This window comes from Dipodomys merriami, unplaced genomic scaffold, assembly GCF_024711535.1.
Source record: "Dipodomys merriami isolate MVZ:Mamm:240054 unplaced genomic scaffold, mDipMer1.0.p SCAF_738, whole genome shotgun sequence".
In the NCBI taxonomy this organism is placed as follows: domain Eukaryota; kingdom Metazoa; phylum Chordata; class Mammalia; order Rodentia; family Heteromyidae; genus Dipodomys; species Dipodomys merriami.
This window is the reverse complement of record NW_027206333.1, coordinates 419,487-439,515: the sequence shown is the minus strand read 5'-3', so window position 1 is coordinate 439,515 and position 20,029 is coordinate 419,487. Positions and strand designations below refer to the sequence as shown.

Sequence of the window (20,029 nt, the reverse complement as noted above, 5' to 3'; positions counted from 1 at the left end):
TGACTGCAGATTTAGGATAGGATTGCTAGTTCCAATGGGGAGATGAATAACATGCACTTCTAATGGCTTTCACTGTGCAATCTGCAGTCAAGTTATCAGCTGAGAGTAAGAAAAGGTGACAAATATAAAGTTTAAGAAAGTATGGGACAGCCTTCAGAGAATGAATTGTCAAAGACAGCAATGGATTGTCTACTGAATTTTCTAAAGCCAACACTATTCCACAGAAATATAATGCAAGCCACTCATGGAATTTCTTGTTTCCCAATATCCCCATTGAAGATAAAAAGATCTGTATAATTAATGTCAAAAGACTTTTTTTATTTATGTCAACTTATTCAAGATGTTGCTTTAAATATTACAAATACTGAGGTCTTTTAAGTTATTTTATTCATTTAGTACTTGGTTTGCAAAAACTGAGTTTGTGTTGCACTTTCAGCACATCAGTTCAGACAAGCCATATTTCAAGTGCTTAAAAACCTTACTGTAGCTACTGTATTGGGTGTTACGGGTCTAGAAAATTGGGTAGTGTTAATAAAGAATACTAAGGGCCCTTGTGCAAATAGAAAGGGAATTGTTGGCATGCACAAGCAAAAGTTTATTCCAGTTGGACATAAGACAAACATACACAGGAGTCAGAATCAGATAGGAGGTTAAAACAATGGTAGGGGCAATGAAAATTCAAGTAGGGTCAAAGAACATCCAAAAATTTAGACTCTATACAACATAAAAAGAGATCCAGAAAAACATCTGCCTTCAGCAAGCTAATCTTGACAGCAGTTAAGACAATAACCATCCTATGATGATTGTATGTGATAAAGCACCAAATGTTCACTGTGCAAATTAGAACTCATTTCCAGCTGGGATGACCCATCAGGTCACAGAGAGAGTAGACAGCAAATCAGATCTTAAAGGATGAGTATGACTTTAATTTATCTACGGAAACAATGTGAAAACTATGGTACAAAATTAGAAAAAAGTACAAGCAAAAGCAGGGCAAGAGTAAAACAACTTCATAGTCATTAAGAGGTTTGTGAGTAGGATGCCTATAAATTATGGCAGGTCATTAAGGACGAATTTTGAGATAATTTCCTGAAGGTAGGGAGGTCTGATTATAAAGTAAATTCATCTCCCCCAGAATATAATGAAATGGGAAAGTAAGTGCCAATGGCTCTTCCCAAGAAATAAACGCCTTTTTCCTGCCCCCCCCAAGCTCTTCTGCCAATACACACACAAATTTTCATCTCACAGACACTCTCTTCTGTGGAACTGATCCATTTTATATATATATATATATATATATATATATATATATATATATATACACACACATATATATATATATATACACACATATATATATATATATATACACATATATATATACATATATATAAACCTATTTATCTTTCATTCTCATATTCTGAAAGAAACTACTTGAAAACTACTAATATCACGATATGTGGGATTAAAAGCTCTTGGTTACTACTAGTACTTTTTAAAGATAGAAGATCTAGTCCCACCACATAAGCCCAGTTTATAATTCTTCTAGAGAATAAGATGCTCACAGAAATTTAATCTCCCGCTTCCTGCCACCCTAACTATGATATTGGTTCTAATATATAATACATTAGAAATACGTTATGTATATATTAATATGGGTCATTGCTGCTTGAACTCAAACACATGCTCACTCAGCATGCCTATTCAACTAGCACTCTACCAGTTAAGCTATGTGCCTCCAGCCCTGCTTTTCAATGATTACTTTTGGAAACAGTGTCTCTTGGACTTTTCTGTTTGTGCTGCCTTCAAACAGTGATCCTTCAGGATCAAGCCTCCTGAGGTTTACAGGCATAAGCCACCAACACCTGGCTCTATTATAAACTTTTAAGGGAGAAGTAACCTTCCACTTTATTTTGATTCTCAAAACAATCATTATGGAACAATAGGAAGTAACTTTTCCTAAGAATGTGTAGATCACTGTTGAAAATAGCAATAAAAATGAAATTGTCCTTTCCCAGTTCTAAGAATCTAAAATGTTCAAGAAAATGTGGCTGTATAGCCACCCACAGCTTTTTGTCATCACCCTTTGCTACTTCAATTGGAATATTTAGAAACATAAGAAGAGCTAGAACATTCCACATGAGACTTTAATAATACTGTGCTTTATATTTACATATCACATAGCCTTGGTATTTCATAGCTCATTATCATTTTAAATTTATAAATATATGAAAGCACAATTTAGAAGCAATGCTTCTGTTCAGCAGTAAATTTATTACTGCCAAGTTGGATCTCATAATTACTGACACATGATCCTACAACCAGAAATCATTTTCATAGCCTAGAGTGTCCAACAAATAAAACATGTCAATTATCAGATGTCTCATTTACTCAAATCATTTAAAAGAACCCTGGAGGCTTCGACCATACAAATAACCAGATTAAATTTTACAGCCTACATTAGTATGAATGTAGATGAAGGCATCATTCAATTAAAACCAATACTATGAATTGATAAGTATATACATATATGATCCAATCAGTTCCATGAAATGGACTATACGTCAATCAAAATGCCAGCAAACAGAGGTCAACATACTTAAAAATGTGAACTACAGCTTTAAAATGTGTTCACTAGCATGCTATAGTTCTGGAGGCTACAAGTGTTACTGTTTGGACTGCTACCTGTGCTCTAAACATCTCCTTTTGGAGAATAAAAACATCCATTGTCTGCCAAGTCCATTAGGAGGGTAGGGTATCCAGTTCGTTTAGCAGTACCAGGGGTCACTTTAATCCTGATGTCTTTCACATTCATGTGTCTGGGAGATTTTGTAAGATCTGTCTCAAGGAAGCACAGGCGACCACATGGGCATCGGAAGGGAGATTCGTAAGCGACTGAATCAGCTTCTTGACTATGGTCTTCAAACACTGGTGGGCAGCGTTCAAGTCTCTGTCAAACTGCTGCCCTTCTATTTGTAGAGCCAAATGACTGCAGATGTTTCTAAATTCAACACTATCCTGAAATGAAGGGCAAACAGAAACAGAAAATTAGATAAATGTCTGAAACATGTTGTGTTTTGCTTACCCAGATTCCAGATTTTTCTTTTTCTTCAGAAAATTGCCCTTCTCTATCCTCAGCCTACACAGTTTTGACCATAGCAGACCCTACTACACCTCTAGGGATCAGGTCCTCCTTTCCCCTCCCAGCCAAGTGGTTGGTCAGTGATGGAGAGGTGACAGAAGCCCACATGCCACAGCCCCACATTTGCTAGACTGGCAAAGAGAAGAAGCCCTCTTTCACTGAGGATGTTGGATAACATCTTGCCACCAGAAAGACAGAATGCAAATAAGGATGAAACTAACTAGAAGAAAGAAGAAGCTGGAGGTTAAGAGACAGACACTAATTACCTTTCCTAAGCATGAAAATCTACCTACACTTTAGTGATAAACCTCATGGTTTTTCCATTCTCTGAGTTAATATATATCCCTTTTTTAGTTTAAGTTCAAGAGAAGTTGAATTTCTGTTACTTGTTTCTAAGAACTGTGATAAACACACAAATACTCCCTGCTATTAATATTCCAGCCTCCTGGCATTCCAGATTTTCATACAGAATTCCTTATTTAAAGGACATGGTCTCAAAAAAATCCCAATACAAATCTAGAAAGAATAGCATCTGGGTACTTTCAGAGAATGAAGCAATTTAGATAATTCAATAGACTTGTTAATCTTCAAATGGGTCAGACTTTAAAATCCCTTGCAAAAATTGGTACATGGAAATCATTCTACATTAGAGAATATCTGATCATTTTAAATACGGAACAAAGATTTTGGCTTCTGGCAACATAGTATATTTAACTTCCTCAAAAGTCCTTGTTACTGAATTTTAAACAAAAAGAGAATGAACTTTTTCTTCTAAGATCACAGGAGAGGAAGAGAAATCTTCTGAGGTTCAGAAAAAATGGGAAGATTATTTTAATTGCCTACCAGTACCATAAAGAAAAGGAAGTGAATTCCTTTGTGCAGGTCTGGTTTTGGGTTTGGGATGGAAAATAAAGTTGTCCCTGAGAATGTGCACCCTGAGCTTGTACTACACAGCAATTCAAGTTTCAGATCTTTCTCTAGACTCTCGTCATGTTCTGGGAATAGTCATGCTAAGATATTAGCTTAGCAACTGGAGCTAGGATGAACCATCCCGATACATGGAAAAGCAAATGAAAATCTGTTCTAGGGGGAACATGGCCGAAACCCATGCCCTGCAATAGTGTTCTTATAAGCTTAGTCAAAGATGAACTCAAAGGATGAAACTTAAAGCATGATCAATCATGAGAAGACAATGCAATGTCAAAGGGATTTAATTTTAAGAATTTCTGATTAAAAACTGTCAATTAAGTTTTAAATGATTGGTGGCATCGAAGAAGACATTTTTTTAAGTTGTAAGGGAACAAAAAGGTTGTTAAAGATCCAAACATTACTTTTAGAAATCTCAACAAATTCAAAACTCAATATACAACGTAACCACCTAAGAAAATGTATTTGGAATAAAGGTTAATAAATTTGGATGACAAATATGAGAAAATTATACATAATGCAAGACAAAAAGTTAAATTATGAATGGGAGGTTAAGCAGCACAGATAACAAGATGAGGAAGTCTAACAAATAGATTTCCAGGAAAGACCAGAAAGAGGATGGGGAAAAGCGAATGTTCCAAAAAAAATAGACATACATTATACAGAATTGATCCAAAACAAAAATCCTTAGACTCAGGAAGTAAGATGAGCTTTATGCAGAATAAGCTTAATGGATCCAAATCAAAACTCAATGAAGCCAAGTTACTCTTAAAAGCAACCAAGAAATAAAAGACAAGACAGGTTTCAAGTATGACAAGACAGAGAGCCAACTTCTCACCACACCAATTGAAGATAATACAAGGTATCTTCAAACTCATTATGTTTATAAAGCAACTAAACTAGGATTTAAAACTCGGAGTAAAACAATATAATTTTTCTTTTTTATTAGCAAAGGTTGCTTAATTAAATCTCTTTATTATCTTTAAGTAGTTGTACAAAGGAGTTGCCATTTAACAAAGCAATTTATGAAAACATCCTTTGTATTCATAATCTCTCTTTAAAGAACAGTTTATAACCAATAGACAATCAACTTTAGGTCTTTCTAAAGAAAATTTCAAAAAAAAAAAAAGAAATGCAACTTAGAAGGGAAGAATGATATGCAAAAAAGGAAAAAGAAAAATGTGTGTATATTTAACAATACCAAACAATGGCTCAGAATCAAGGGAGAGCCAGGTGCTGAGGTAGGAGAAACATGGCATAGTCTAGTATTTCCAGGCATTGTACTTGTTCTGTGTTGTTTTCTGTTTAAAACATTCTTAGCCAGGTACTTGTGGCTCATACCTGTCAGGCTAACTATAGGAGAGGGTAGGATAGAGAGGATCAAGTTTCCAGGCAAGCTCAGGCAGAAAACAGAAGTTCATGAAACTCCATCTCAACAGAAGCTAAGAATCTAACTGTGTACACCTGTCATCCAGCGGTGATGAGAAGCCTGAAACTGGTGGATTGTCATCTAGGTTTGTGCTTGGGGAGGCAGTAAGACCCTATCTCAAAAACAATCAGGAGGCTGAGAAGGTGGCTCAGTGGTAGAGCGCTTGCCTTGCATGCCTGAGGCCCTGGGTTCAATTCCTCAGTACCACATAAGCAAAAAGGAAAAAGCTGGAGGTGGCGCTGTGGCTCAAAGTGGTGGAGTGCTAGCCTTGAGCTGAGGGACAGCACCCAGGCCCAGAGTTCAGGCCCCATGACCGGACCCCAAAAAAAAAAAAAATCAGGAAAAAATAAGGCTGGAGGCATGGCTCATCATCAAAGTACTTGCCTAGCAAGTGTGTCACTTTAAAAAAAACCTCCGGTGTCACTTAAAAAAAAAAAAGGAAGAAAAGAAAAACAGCATTCTTATTTCCCTACATTTATGTATTCCTCATTTCTGTTCAAAAGGTATCAGGGGGCTCCTTAGACAATCTTTCCCATAGTTTATAGGTGACCTCCATTGCTTAAGCATATTGGTTGGAAATAGAAGGGAAAAAAAAAATGGGAAAAAAACATCACCCTGAACCACTTTTGCCCAAATCCACATCAAGAGAAATTGTCTGCTTGTTTTATAGAAGGACTTCAACTCTTAAGTACAAAGTGGAAAGATCAAAGAAAACACATTCAGGGAAATTCAAAATAGAAGAACCACTGAAACGTGTGCTGACGTGTACCTATTAGTCAGTCTGCAAAGGCCTTTATCACCCAACAAAGATTAAAATGCCTTTAAAAATACATTCAGGAGCCTAAAATCTGAAGTCAATTTCACATTTACTGTAAAGAATCAAAGAAGGCATCGTTTGGGGAAATTACACATATAATAAAACTCGACTGCTGGGCTGTACTTGTCCCTGAGGTCCTGGGCAAACTTCAGATCTCTGGCGAGTTCTGCAAAGTCTCTTTATTTTACTATTCTAGTACAGTATTTCCTTTTAATCCTTTCTCAAATATATTAACAGTCAAAGAAAACAAATTAATAGCAATGGACTTTCCATGGGACTCTTAAGCCAAAGGAGGGAAGAAATAAAGCCAGTGATTGCTTCTCTTCCTTTCTAAAATGTCTGAAGGCCAACTAGGAATCCATAGTCATTATCTCCAAGCAAACCTCTACTTGCTTCTGCTGCAATGGTGGGGGTCAGAAATCATAGGATCAAAGCAGCAGCCTCTTAAATGGCTCCTGGTTTTCAGTACAATCTCACATGATCAATGCTGGTGATGATTTCAGTTATGATGCTTCCATTCAATGACAGAACATATTTTCCCAGTGACTGTTATTTACTAAGTCCTAGATGCTTCCAGAAATGATGTAATATCCTACACAGCATTTTGAGTCCTTTGCCAGAATTAGAACTGTATGTCTGGGCAATCTAAAGCAGGTTTTGGAGCCTCTAAAGCTTTGTGTAATTCCCGCCTTTGGATATGAAATGTATTGATTGCTAAAGGAGTCCAAATTGACGGCTGGCATTTACCTTTTAAAGTGAGTATGAGATGTGCTCCTATACCTTGCCTTATCAACTGGGATAATGGCCTCAGCCTATTTAACTCAATGAATTAGTTAAATATACATCACACATGTACCAAACTACATGATTGACTACATTGAAGAAAAAAAAGCAATGATATATGGGACCTGATATCTACAGTTTATAACACAGTAAACAGAATTTATTTAAATGTCTCATGCTAAATCACAAATCTTGTATACCCTCATCTAAGCTCGGCACAGGTTCCCTATGAAGCTCATTCTGATGTGTCAGTCCTTTCTATAATGTGCTAAATAGGTTTCTCTCAAAATTCACTTGAATACCCTAAAGAAAGGCAATGTGCTTAGAAGGCAATTTTTACATTTTTTTCCTATTTTTAGATGAAATCTGTTCTTTGGTAGGCAGAAAAACAGCCTCCCAAAGATGACCACCTTAATTCCAAGAATCTCTGAATTTGTTACCATATGTAGCAAACACACACACACACACACACACACACACACACACACACACACACACACACACACACACACACACACACACACACACACTAGTTGGAATGGGCAGCCCTCAGAGCAGCCACAAAGAGTTCATTCCTTCAAGAACAAGGTACCTGCCTGGTATACCCTTTCAATTCTTGGACAAGCCTTTTTTGTTTTGTTTTCTTTGTGGGGGGGGGTTTCCGGTTGTGGGGCCTGAACCCTGGGCCTGGGCGCTGTCCCTCAGCTCTTCAGCTCTTGAGCCACAGCACCACTTCCAGCTTTTTTCTTTTTGCTTATGTGGTACTGAGGAATCGAACCCAGGGCCTCATGCATGCAAGACAAGCACTCTACCACTGAGCCACCTTCCTAGCCCCATCTTGGAAAAGCCTTTTTATCTATGGAGAACTCAGTTTTTGCATCTGTGAAACATAACCAAGAACTGCCACATGGAAAGATTGCAAAAGTGACATTAGCTCATGGATAAGAAAAAGTTCTTTATACAGACAATTCACTCCACTGATCTCAGATTATGAACCAAATACTCTCTCACACTTGGAGCTCAGAAAGAGGGAGATGAAGGGGGGAAAAGGAAAGGGAAAGAAGATATACTCTGTAAAAACTAAGACTCTAACATATATATATATATATATATATATATATATACATAATATGTATACTAGAATCTAACATATGTATATAAGAATCTAATATATATATGAAATATACCCGATTATTTGTTAGTGTTATCACACCGAATAAGACTGAAGTTTATAAAGAGTGGCTAAAGCCCAAAGATAATATCCCTGGCCTTTGAAGAAGGGAATCGAGGGCTGGCTGATGCTTCAGAGAGGTAGTGAAGACAAGACTACAGTAGATTTTGTAGATAGCATGTGTTGGGGAAAGTAATATTTGACTCACAAGAAAAAGAGATAGCCCCTGTATTGAGAATGAATAAAACACACAAATCTGGAGTCAAGAAGAGATTTGAACTGATGGAGAGGGAATCAATCAAAACCAACAACCCCCCCAAAACACAGTTTTGTGTTTCGAACCAGCATATGAGATTATGTGGAAAGTCCTGAATGCCAGGGTGAAGGCCCAGGACACTTCCAACCATGAGTAACATGGCAAAGCAGCATTAAAGGCACTGGCCTGTGAGTCTAAGAGTACCTAGTAGGAGTTAGACTGCAAGCAAGGCTCCTCATACACCTTTCTCAGTCAGTACCCATAACAATTCACAACAGACATGAAAAGAAACATGCTTGGAAACAGGGAACGGTGGCCCTCAGTTGTATAGTGAGAATCAGAGCTGAAACGACCTCTCTTCCAGTACTTGATTGTGCAGCTAAAGCCTGCCTCTATATACCCTGTTTGGGCCAGGTACTATGCTATCTCCCAAGAGTCTGCTCACCATCCAAAGTGGGGGACAAGACCAGCACATAGGATGAAGAGGCTCTGGGGAGCAATTAAGGGAAGCAGGAAGCTAGCTTTAAGGAGAACCTTAACATTGCCCCCAGGCAATCATTGCCTGTTTTCTTCTTTAACCATCATCACTGTTCTTCTTGAGAGTTATGAGCATTGTAAAGCTCAAATTGGTCATGATTGCATCCACACTGAAGACAGGTGCGTTAGTCCGCCACCCCAGCATAATCCACAGGCCTAGGCCACTTAAAAGCGGTTTAAAGTATGGAACTTTCCACACCCAATTTAAAGCCATTGCCTAGCTCCCTGGGTAGGGGGGGAGGGGGGAAGGAAGGAGAAGGGGATGGGGGATGGGGAGGGGACTCCATCTTGGCTCTATTCTCTCCTAATCAGGGCTAGGGAGGTCTTAGGAAAACTCCTACCTCTGTACTTTTACACATTATGAATTGTTATTAGAAACATTTATGTCCGCAATCTTTAAACAATATTTTTAAGAAATATTAAAAAGATCTGAAAAAGTTCTTTGCACCTGCGATGTCCAGAAAAGGGAGGGAAAGTTAAGAGCCCTTTTAGCTTCTTACTGAAAAGAAACACCCCCATTAGATATGAAGGTTTAGGACAAAAGGAAGCTGGCAGCAGGAGTTGATTTCAAAGCCTGATTTTTCAAAGAAGTACCAATGGATAATAAAGTCATAAATACAGCATGACTTCACAGGCTCTAAAATGCAGATGGTATTTAAACAACCCTCAAGGTGGTGTTTTTACTCCTGTTGTCTCACTTTCAAAATCACCCCTAGATCTATATAAACCATAAATCAGCTCATACTCACTTAACCACTAGCTGGCTTTAAGGAAAGTTTGCTCTTTTCAAACCAGTCACATCAAGAATCACATCTTTCACAATGATTTCACAAGCCTATTTCTTCTTACATTTTCTTCTCCCTAGAAGTGAATATAGATAGGAAGGAAAAGGAGGAGGGAGGGCAGGAGAGAGGGAATAGAGAGGGGGGAATGAGAAAAAAAGAGAGAAGAAAGGAGGGAAAGAAACTGGGGAAGAAAGGACTTTGAGAGATTGAGGAAGAGGAAGGAGGGAGAAGAAGAAAGGAGAAGAGAGGGAGGAGGGGGAAAAGAGAAGGAGGGAGATAAGAAGGAAGGGAAGTAGAAAGAACAGAAAGAAGGGAGGATGGGAAGAGAGGGCAGCAAGCTTTTCTCCAGTTTTTTAAGATGAGGTCTAACCTTAAACTTCCACCTGTCCAGCACACAGCTTTCTACCTCAGCAGCTCAGTGTGAGGCCCAACAAAGAAACATGAACCCTGTTCACAGATTTTAGTATCCTCCACATTGTGTCCTTAAAATGGGTGTGATGATTTAGAGGGATGTTGTGAACAAAATACTCTCATGAACTAACAATTGTCCCAGCGTCTTCTGGTCTTGCCACATCTGGCTTTGAACTAGGAATTTACAGACCCCAGAGCAGTTACCCATTACCTGAGCTCAAGGGCAGACTAGAATAGATACGGAACTGTGTATTAATAAAACACCCAATGAAGAACCCAAGTATGTGCCAGTCACCATAAAAAGTCTATCGTCCACAGGAAATTAAACATTTTTACTTGTGGTAGACCCAATGGAAATGCTCACAAATAACTAAGGCTCCTTAGGCTTTTGCTTGGGGTATGGCACTATTTTCAGCCGAAAAGTTCCGTGAAAAGCACTTTTGTGATGAGTACAAACATTTGATTCAGGGATGTTCACAAGGCAAGCCCCAAAATGGTCAAATAAAACACTGAAGAATTTTCTCCAAGCTGGCAGACATAAGTCATTTTGTCTTAGAGCCTTTTTGAAATTGCTCTCCAAATTTTTATTCCAGAAAGCCATCATGTCCTGATGTGTATGTCATTTACCTTATAGAATATCATAAAGATAAATAAGCTACTTCTACAGCAGTCACCACTACATCCATGGATACTGGGAAGGGGGAGAGAGACAGAGAAGACAATGGAAGTGAAGTTCTATGATGCGTCACTGGACCTTGGAGGTACAACTTTGTCCCAAATAACAAGCAACCCCCAGATATGGCTACTGTGTAAGACATCCACAAGCATCTGTCTCTTTAATGGTGTGGAACAAGTTTTATAGGCCCAATTTCCAAATTTAAACAATCTGACTTCACTAATGCTGGGGGGAGAGGGGAGAAGGGAAGCACTGGTCCTCAATGTCATCCCATGAACAGCCTAATACAATATTCACAACTACAGCTTGCAAACAGCATTAGCTGTGTGGTCAAAGCCAATAATTTCATGGCCACTGCTCTTGGTCTGTAGAATGAACAAACCAGAAAGGCCTACTGAACATGATGGAATAATTGGTAACAGGATGAACTAATTGCAATGAATGAGCTCACAGGCAAGTTTCATCAATAATAGAAAGTTCTTCTGCCTCCAAAAGTTGGCATTAGCCATAGACTTGCCGCTAACTTGCTGAAAAACAGAATTCTTGGAAACTCTTAAGTATTTAGAGTTCTCAAAGAAAGACAAAACTTGATCAGAGTAACTTCCTAATTGGCTTGGCTAATGGCCCTGATATGAATGGATCATTTTTAATAGTTCAAAAGTGGTACATAGGCTTCTTCCTGGATACTTCTGTGTACCCTTTGGGGTCACAAATGGCTCAGGAACTCCTCTCACTTGCATTATGAATTTATAAGTGATTTTTTCTGAGCTTACCTGGTGCCTTTTGTCATCATGGCTGATGCTCTTCATAGGAAACACATAGATCACCCAAGATTATACAATAACCCTCCCCACTCCCACCCACCAAATTCAAATCTTGAAGTTATAACTCCCAATGTGATTGTATCTAGGGTCAGAGACTTTAGACTAGAAATCAACAAGAGGTTATAAACTGTAAAAGATTGGAGGTGTGGCTCAGTACAACTAATACATGCTAAAAACAAGTCAATAAGAATTTGTGAGGCATTAACCTATTATTAATAATAATAATATTGGGGCTGGGAAGGTTGTAGAGTGCTTGCCTTGCATGCATGAAGTCCTGGGTTCAATTCCTCAGCACCACGTAAACAGAAAAAGCCGAAGTGGTAATTGGCTCAAGTGGTAGAGGGCTATCCTTGAGCTGAAGAGCTGAGGGACAGAGCCCAGGCCCAGAGTTCAGGCCCCACGACTGACAATAATAATAATAATGATGATGATGATGATGATGATGATGATGATGATGATGATGACAATAGCATAAATATCTGAAGACTAACTGCAGAAAGCAACTGACTGAAACTTTTTGTGTAGTTTCTCAGGGTCAGATAATCACTATGCTACCTTACAGAACAGAAGACTGAGGCACTGGAAGGTTCAGTTACTTCAAGGAGGGGAGGAGAGGGAAGGACACAGAGTAGTAGATTTGAAATGCATCATGGGAGTAGATTGCTCTGCTGTGCTGTCTTCACTTTAGGGTCCCTAATGCCTGCCATCTGGGCCCTGGTTTTAGCTCAGGTGAGTCTCTCCCCTGCCCTTTATGACAAATGATACAGCCAAAGAGATCCAATAGTTGGGGCAGTTTCTAAACATTTCTAAGTGATATCCAAATGTTATTTCCATGAGCAAAATCCCTTGTGAAACCATGCTGTTGTAGAAAACCAATCTGCACATTCTTAACTTAAAAGTAGATAAAACACCCTTCCAAATCATTTGAATCAACACTAGCACTAATGAAGCCAAGCTTGCATAGCCAGCCCCTTGGAAAGACAGAACGCTGCCCCCTTAAGTCTAATTAATCTAGAAGCCAAATGGAGATACCACCCTTTCTCCAAACCGCAAGCCAACCAAAATTCCTAGGTACTGGCTGCTCCTACTCCTCTTCCTTTCAAAAGCACTGGCTGTGTCCTCAGGTGCCCTGAAATGCATGGCTCTCCTGCAGGTAACCAGACTCCAGCAGTAGAAATGCTAGAGATCTCTGCATCTTTCTCATCAGCACTCTGGACACTTTTAGAATGTGGCAGCAACACATCTAGGAGTTTATAAAGTTTTCTAGAGACAAGAAAAGACTGTGACTCAAGAGGCTAGGGAGGCAAAGGATGATTTACGCTTGCTAATGGATTAAGAGGCAAAAGGCAGGGAGGAGGCAGTAGAAAATACAGTGACATGCACTTACCCAATGTGAAGCCATTTTCTGTAGTCCAATAATATTAAGTGGAAAATTCCAGGAATATTAAATGGAGACCTCCATCCAAAAGTTTTTAATTGTTAACAATTCTGGTATAGTGTAATGAAGTTCTGAGCACTATCTTACCCTACTCTGCCCAAAATAAGTATTATCCCTTGGTCCAGAGCTCCATGCTGTATACAGTACCCACCCATTAGTTGTATAGTGACCACCTTGGCCTTCAGATGGGCTGTCACTGTGAGGCACACCGTGCACACAAACACCTTTATGTAGCACGCTATGCTATTATCCACTTCATTCTGTCATGTGAGTATTCTATCATCTTACATCATCACAAGACAGGGGCATATAGCACAGTAAACTATTTTAAGAAAAAGAAAGTTCACTCTCACATACTTTTTATTACAATCATTATTGTAATCATGCCGTTATCTCTCCCTATGCCTAATTCATAAATTAAACTTTATCACAAATGCCCCAAGTTCAAGCAACAACACTAGCACATGCATACACACACACACACACACACACACACACACACACGATGCACGAAATGAAATTAGGATGTAACTTCCAATTAATAATGTATCATATTTAATTGACAAGATTTTAAATTTTCTTGGTACTAAAATAAAACCTTCATCATATACTGGGTGAAATGCTGCTCAGTTTTTTTTATTTCCTCAACTGCAGGTAGTTTTAACTTCCCACTCCACCCTCATCCTTGTTTGGCAGTGTCTTGGAGACATTTTGGCTGTATCAACTTGGGGTGGAGGGAGCACACTGGTTGCATCCAGTGATCAGAGGTCAGGGATGCTGGACAATACACAGGACAACCTCTAACCATGAAAATTACCCAACCCTAAATGTCAGTGGAGCTAAAGTAGAAAAATCCTGGTAGAAAGAAACAACACGTATTTGGTTTTATAACAGGCTGCATTGTGTCTCGTTTGGAATAAGTCTTTTACAGTACATAGCATAAATTTATATAGAGCAACTGTACCCCAAATATTGGCTGATATAGCAAGAATAGCTACTCTTGAGCAGGGCCCCAAGCCTTCCTCCACACCTCTTCCTGACTTCTTTCTCTACGCTCCCTAGTCAAGGGGCAGTGCAGGGGATCAAACTTGAAAGACAGAAGGTCTCAAAGAGATTGTGGGTTTAATCCTAGTATGCTAAAAAATAATAATAATCCTAATATGTTAGTGAATGGCAAAGGCAGGACTGGAATCCAGACCCCATGCAGCTCTGTTCCCCAGCTAACAACAGTTCCCTGCCTTATGAGCAATCTGTTCTTCAAGGAAGGGCTGGGTGTCTTAGCAGGAGCTCCTCTTTAAGATTCATGCTTTAACTGGGCCTCACCAGCTCTCACCCCACCTTATGAGAATCTCTGAGCCCTGTCAGAAAGTGGACTTATGCAAAAATAATTATGATTTTTGATTGTGGTAGAACTCTAAATAAAAGTAGCTGTATTCATCATATAAAACGCAGAAGGAACTTCCGAAGGGTACTTAAGGCTCCGAAGGAGGGGTTATTAGTTTGGATGGGAGGGCAGGGGTGCTGCCCTCCCTCCCTGTGGGAAGGGACTTGCATTTAGCAAGAAGCAGGAAGGGAGGGGGGAGAGATAAGAGGAAGGGAGGGGGAGAGGAGTGGAAGGGGAGAGAGGGGGGAAGGCCGAGGAGAGCGGAGGGGGGGAGAGAGGGAGGGGGAGATATTTGGACAAGGTCTCCCGAGTATTACCTGTTCAGGCTGACTGTAGGTGAACTTCCAGCTCCCTGCTCCAGCTCCCCACCCTCTCTCCCTTCTCTCTAAGAGCGGGACCACCTAGGGCATCCCCAGCGCCCCACCCTTCCCCGCAGTCCCGCCGGATCTCCACTCCCAAGGACCGCCCCCCCCCTCCACCTTACGCTCCCGCAGAGATGGAAGGCCAGGCCGGATTCACCTTCAGGTGGATGGGGAAGGGCCGTTCCTGCTGCAGGGGCTCCAGCAGCGTCTGCTCCACGCTGACCAGCTCCGAGGTGGAGTCCACCACGCGGGCCAGCGCGCTGCGCATCGCCATCCGCGCCAGCGTGCAGGGCCTGCGGGCCTGGGGCAAGGGCAGCAGCTCCCCGCCCCCCTCGGCGCCCCGCACCACCTCCACCTCCGGAGAGCTCGCCGGCACCCCGGCGCCCCCATTCCTGGTTCTCCAGCTCCTGCACTCCTCCGAGCGCCCAGGCCCCAGCCGGGCCCGCATGGAGCTTGGGCGATGGGCCGGGGTGGCGGGCACGTGGTCCGGGCCGCGCGAGCTCCCGGGGGCGCCAGGGCCCTCCCCCCAGCCCCACTCCTGCTGCAGCAGCTGTAGGGTCTGCAAAGCCACCATTTGGTGGCTGATGGAGGCCACTAAGGGCGCAGGGCTGGCCATCGCCTCCGCTGGCTCAGCGCGCCCGGCTGGCAGGTGGAGCCGGAGCCGGGAGGCGGGGGGTGCGGGTGGAATTTAGGGTCGCCGGGGTCACATTTCCTAAACCTCAGCTCCCAGGCCTGGGCTCCTCTCAGCTTGGGTGGCCGGCTCCCCGAGCCCGGCCCGCAGGTGGTGCCCCCTCGCTAGCCCCGATAGGTTTGTTTCTGACCCTGGGCGGGTCCGACGCGCTGCGCCTGGTGTTCTTGAGTGTGAGCCAAAGGCTGAGCTCCGATCCTGCCTCTCCCCCCCGCCTCTCCCCCCGGGCTTTGATGGACCAGGTTCTGCTCTGCGCTGAGGCATCCACCAGCAGATTCCCCGCCCCTCCCACACCCCTTCGCCTTGGCCCCAGGCTCGCCAAGGACCCACTTAGGCCTGGGGTGAGGAACGAAAGTGAGAAAGACACCCCCCCCCCCAGGAAAACTCTCAGAAAGAAGTGGCTGGCTGGCTTTGTCATACCAAAGGCAGAAGGGCTTTCCGAAAGTTCCCAACATTTAGGAGCATTTTCACAACACTTTACTTAGGAGCAGTCCTCAAGGCAGACCTACTGAGGCCCGAGGCCTTGGGGGAAGGCGGAGCCTGCTGGACCTAGTAGATCTCACCGCCCTGCTCCTCTTGGCTTCGCTTCAGGCAGGATGGGCACAGCTGACAGCCTGGTGGCATCCTGAATGTCACGGAGGTCCAGCAGGCTCCGCCTTCCCCCAGGGCCTCGCGGCCTCAGTAGGTCTGCTTTCTTTCTGAAAGGGAAAACCATTTAGCAAGGTTCTTGCTAGATTCTTTTATGAGTCATGAACCTGGGGGCGGCTGTACAAATAGTTGCTGTTTTTAATTAAACCCAACTTGTCTGCTTCCTTAAATTAGGAAAAAGGCCTGGCAATAAATGTTATGCTTTAGAGGTGGGAAAGCATAGGTCTGTAATCACACTTTCAAAAAGAAGGGTCAGATACAGTTGTTCACTCCTGTAAGCCCACTTTTTGGGGGAGAGAAAAGTAGGAAGATCTGGATAGAAACTGACCAGGGCAAAAAAAAAAAAAATGTGCGGGAGAGGCAAAGGTTCCAGTAGAAAAATAAGAACTTTTTTATTTTATTTTATTTTATTTATTTATTTTATTTTATTATTATTATTTTTTTTTTGTTGGTCGTGGGGCTTGAACTCTGGGCCTGGGCACTGTCCCTCAGCTCTTCAGCTCAAGGCGAGCGCTCTACCACTTGAGCTACAGCGCCACTTCCGATAAGAACTTTTTTAAAAGTCTGGGGCATAATTCAAGTGGTAGAGAGTGCTTGGCTAGCAAGTGAGGCCCTGAGTTCAAATCCCAATATTGCCCTCGCACACGCTACACATATCCATTTGTGAAAAATAGTATGGAAAGCTGCCTGGGATGGTAATCTCTTCTGCTTTCTTCCTGTAAGGAAAACCATGTGGACAACCATCACAACTCAGCAAACCAGCCAGCGTGAAAGGGCCAGGGCACAAACTCAGGACAGCCATCTAAGCAGACTGGGAAGCTAGATTTCATTCCTCCATTAGAGATGAGAACCCTGTGGTGTCAGATATGGGGCCAGAAAGTTGATGGGTAAAGTTGTGGGCCTAGCCCAGGTTCTCTATTGATGGTTTCTTTCACTCTAGAAGACTCTGACCCCAGAGAATCCTCCCCATCCTCCCGCAGAGGTTCCTTCTCATTCTCAGTGTTTTCTTCCCTTATGAAAACAAATCAGGATGCCAAGGTAAAGAAAACCTTTCTTAAGCAAAAACTATTATGTTCGCACTAATTATAGCTGAGTAAAAAATGAATGTCTGTTCATTGACAGAGGAAATTGCTTTGGAGGGAAGTAAATAGTTCAATGTTGATTAGGTTCTCTTGCTGTACCATTACTAAAGTTCATAATAATAAAAAAAAATACAACGATCCTGCCTTTCTTATTTATTTGCTCTTTTAAATCCTCAAATGTTGAAGTCCATTAGATTCAGCAGAGACTGAGAATGGAACAAACTAACCCCTAATTTTCCCAGAGCAGGTCAGATCTCTAGGGCTGCTCCTCTTTCCAGATACACAGGAAATCCAGTTTCATGGACTAACCCTTCCACTATCAAATAGCTGAGCACAAAACCTTCTTGACAGATGGAATTCCAGCCAACAAGAGAGTTGAAATCACTAGACAGACCCTGACCTGAGGCCACCCCCCTCTTCTACATAGCACACTCAATCCTGAGAATAACAAGCCCAACTGAACTTGGAGGGATAAGGGGGTGGAGGTTGAGAGCTGTGGGCCAGGAAACCATGGAGCTAGATAGATGGTTGCTCAATATCCTTAGGAAGCATTGGATCACCCAGCATGCCACTCAGTGTTTTGTCACTCTTGGCCATGAGTCACATTCTCATTTGCTGTGATCCCAAAACAGCTTTAGGCCCAAAGTTGGATACATGAGCCCCTAAGTGTGGGAAAGACTTCACAGGGTATTGATATGTTTCAATAACATAGCAGATCTGCCTTTGATCTAAAACTCCTTCCAAGTTACATACTCTGGGCTACCCGACCAAGTAAGAAATTACACACCTCCTACTTACCACATTCACAATGTGAGATTACGTTGCAATGAAAGGCACACGCAGAAGGACAAAGTATTTCACATCTGACATTTTTGATTCACAGCTTCTATCTCACTATTTCAGGGAAACCACATCCTCATTTTCCATTGGATATTCCTCATTTCCCATGTTCAGTCCATAAGGTCAGATAGAATGAATCCATCCCACTGCTAAAGGGTACTGGGTCATCACACATCACATCCCCACAAGGAATGGTCAGAAATGGCCATATGACCCCACTAGAACCAATGAGATTGCATATTTAAAATGCTTTCAGTTGCGTGCACTGTAATCAAAGTATGCAACTAAGGTGTGTAGGATAAGTGATAGCACAGCAAAAACAAATTCCCATTTGATAAGAAAAGTTAACATAAAATACTCTAATTGATGACAGTAATTTATTGTTCCAAGTTATAAAAAGTCTGAATTTTGAAGCTCAACAGTGTCCTCAAAGCCGTTGGTTCTTTCTGTCAACTTAGTCCTTCCTTGGTCCTTGAACTAGTTTACCTATGGCCAGGAGCTGGGACCAGCTTCCCTCAAAACATATAGTTGCAGGAAAGGTAGAAAAGACTTGATAGAAATCAAGGTTGTGTTGCCAAGCAATGGCAATGGCAACAGAACACAATGAGGCTTTTGCAAGGAGTCTGGATAAAAACCCATAAGATCTCCAGAGCTACTTCATTTTCCAGGGTCATAGAAAATCCAATTTCATAAGACTAACCCTTATACTGTCAAGTGGCTGATTAAAATGCCCCTTATGCAAATGAAACTGAAAAAAAAACAAGTTCTTGTGTTTCTGCAGTCAAAAACTTCATGAAGGGAGAACCTGTTTGTGAATGAGCTTGTAGTAAAGAGAGAAAAACAAGAGAGAAGCCAGTCTTCATATAGAACTATTTGTATTCAGAATGTCAGTCCCACCTCTCCATTATACAGGCCAATAAAGTCTCTTTTAGCTGAACTGCTTTGAGTTGGGTTTATTGCCTCTTGACATAGGCAGAATCACAAAAGAAACAAACAGCAAGACATCAGTCACAGGAAAGACAGTGTTAATGGAGTGACCCTCTGACCCTATGTCCTTTAGACAAGCATGGCTAGGACCCTTCAACCAACTACTCCAGCAATGCCTTTGCCATTCACCTGGACCTTTCCACTGTTTTACCAGTTGGGGGAAAAGCTTTTGAAGCAACCCTTGTCATTTCTGACAATTGAGGGGAATATTTGAACATGATCACCAGAAACATTCAGCCCTCTGTGTGTGGGGGATGGAAACAAAACAGAGTGGAAAAACTCAGTGAATTGAGAAATAATTTTCCACCTGTTAACAAACAAAATAGAGTACTGCTAGATAAATAAACATTCTATCATTTCTCTAAGTCCAAAAGTTCCTTTCTCACATGAGCAAAAGATGGGAGGGTGGAGAAGATGGGCACAGCAAAACCAGAGGGGAACTGGCAGAAGGTGCGGCTATGTGGAGCCCTCCTCAAAGGAGTTGGCAGAGTCCAGATACTTTTGAGCCCTGCTTATATTCTTTGGCACTTTTCTGCAGAAAGGATCCAAGAGAATTCAGGAATGGAGCTGTTAACCTTCAGTGTGCCCTGATGAAGTTCATTGGGGGGGGGGGGGGCGATGGCGGGGGGGGGGGGGGGGGGGGGGGATGGCGGGGAGGGGGAGGGGAAGGGATAGGGCAAAAACATGTGCAAAGAGACCAAAGACTTATTATTCTTTAATAAAAGTTATTGTTAAGGAGAAACAGATGTTGAAGAGATACACCGAGACAGGAAAATGAACTATAAAACAGAAAGCAATCAAATTAGGAAAAGGTGTAGGCTCAAAGAAGAAAACAAAACAAA

The 20,029-nt window shown here is 41.7% G+C and overlaps 1 protein-coding gene across 1 annotated transcript; it reads right to left on the bottom strand.

The window, feature by feature from the left end:
• Positions 1 to 1,410: 1,410 nt before the first annotated feature.
• Positions 1,411 to 15,558, bottom strand: LOC138818341 (leukemia-associated protein 7 homolog). The gene is made up of 2 exons (XM_070009341.1): positions 15,100 to 15,558; positions 1,411 to 3,018 (listed from the first exon to the last, which is right to left on the bottom strand). The coding sequence occupies exons 1-2, from the start codon at positions 15,556 to 15,558 to the stop codon at positions 2,812 to 2,814; spliced, it is 666 nt and encodes a 221-aa protein (XP_069865442.1). The 3' UTR covers positions 1,411 to 2,811.
• Between the last annotated feature and the right edge of the window lie 4,471 nt (positions 15,559 to 20,029).

Excerpts from the sequence above, each read along its gene's own strand:
- LOC138818341 (XM_070009341.1), bottom strand. The coding sequence starts at position 15,558 with ATGGCCAGCCCTGCGCCCTTAGTGGCCTCCATCAGCCACCAAATGGTG. Across the intron at positions 3,019-15,099 it reads CCTTCCCCATCCACCTGAAG|GATAGTGTTGAATTTAGAAA; the intron begins GTGAATCCGGCC and ends CCTTCATTTCAG.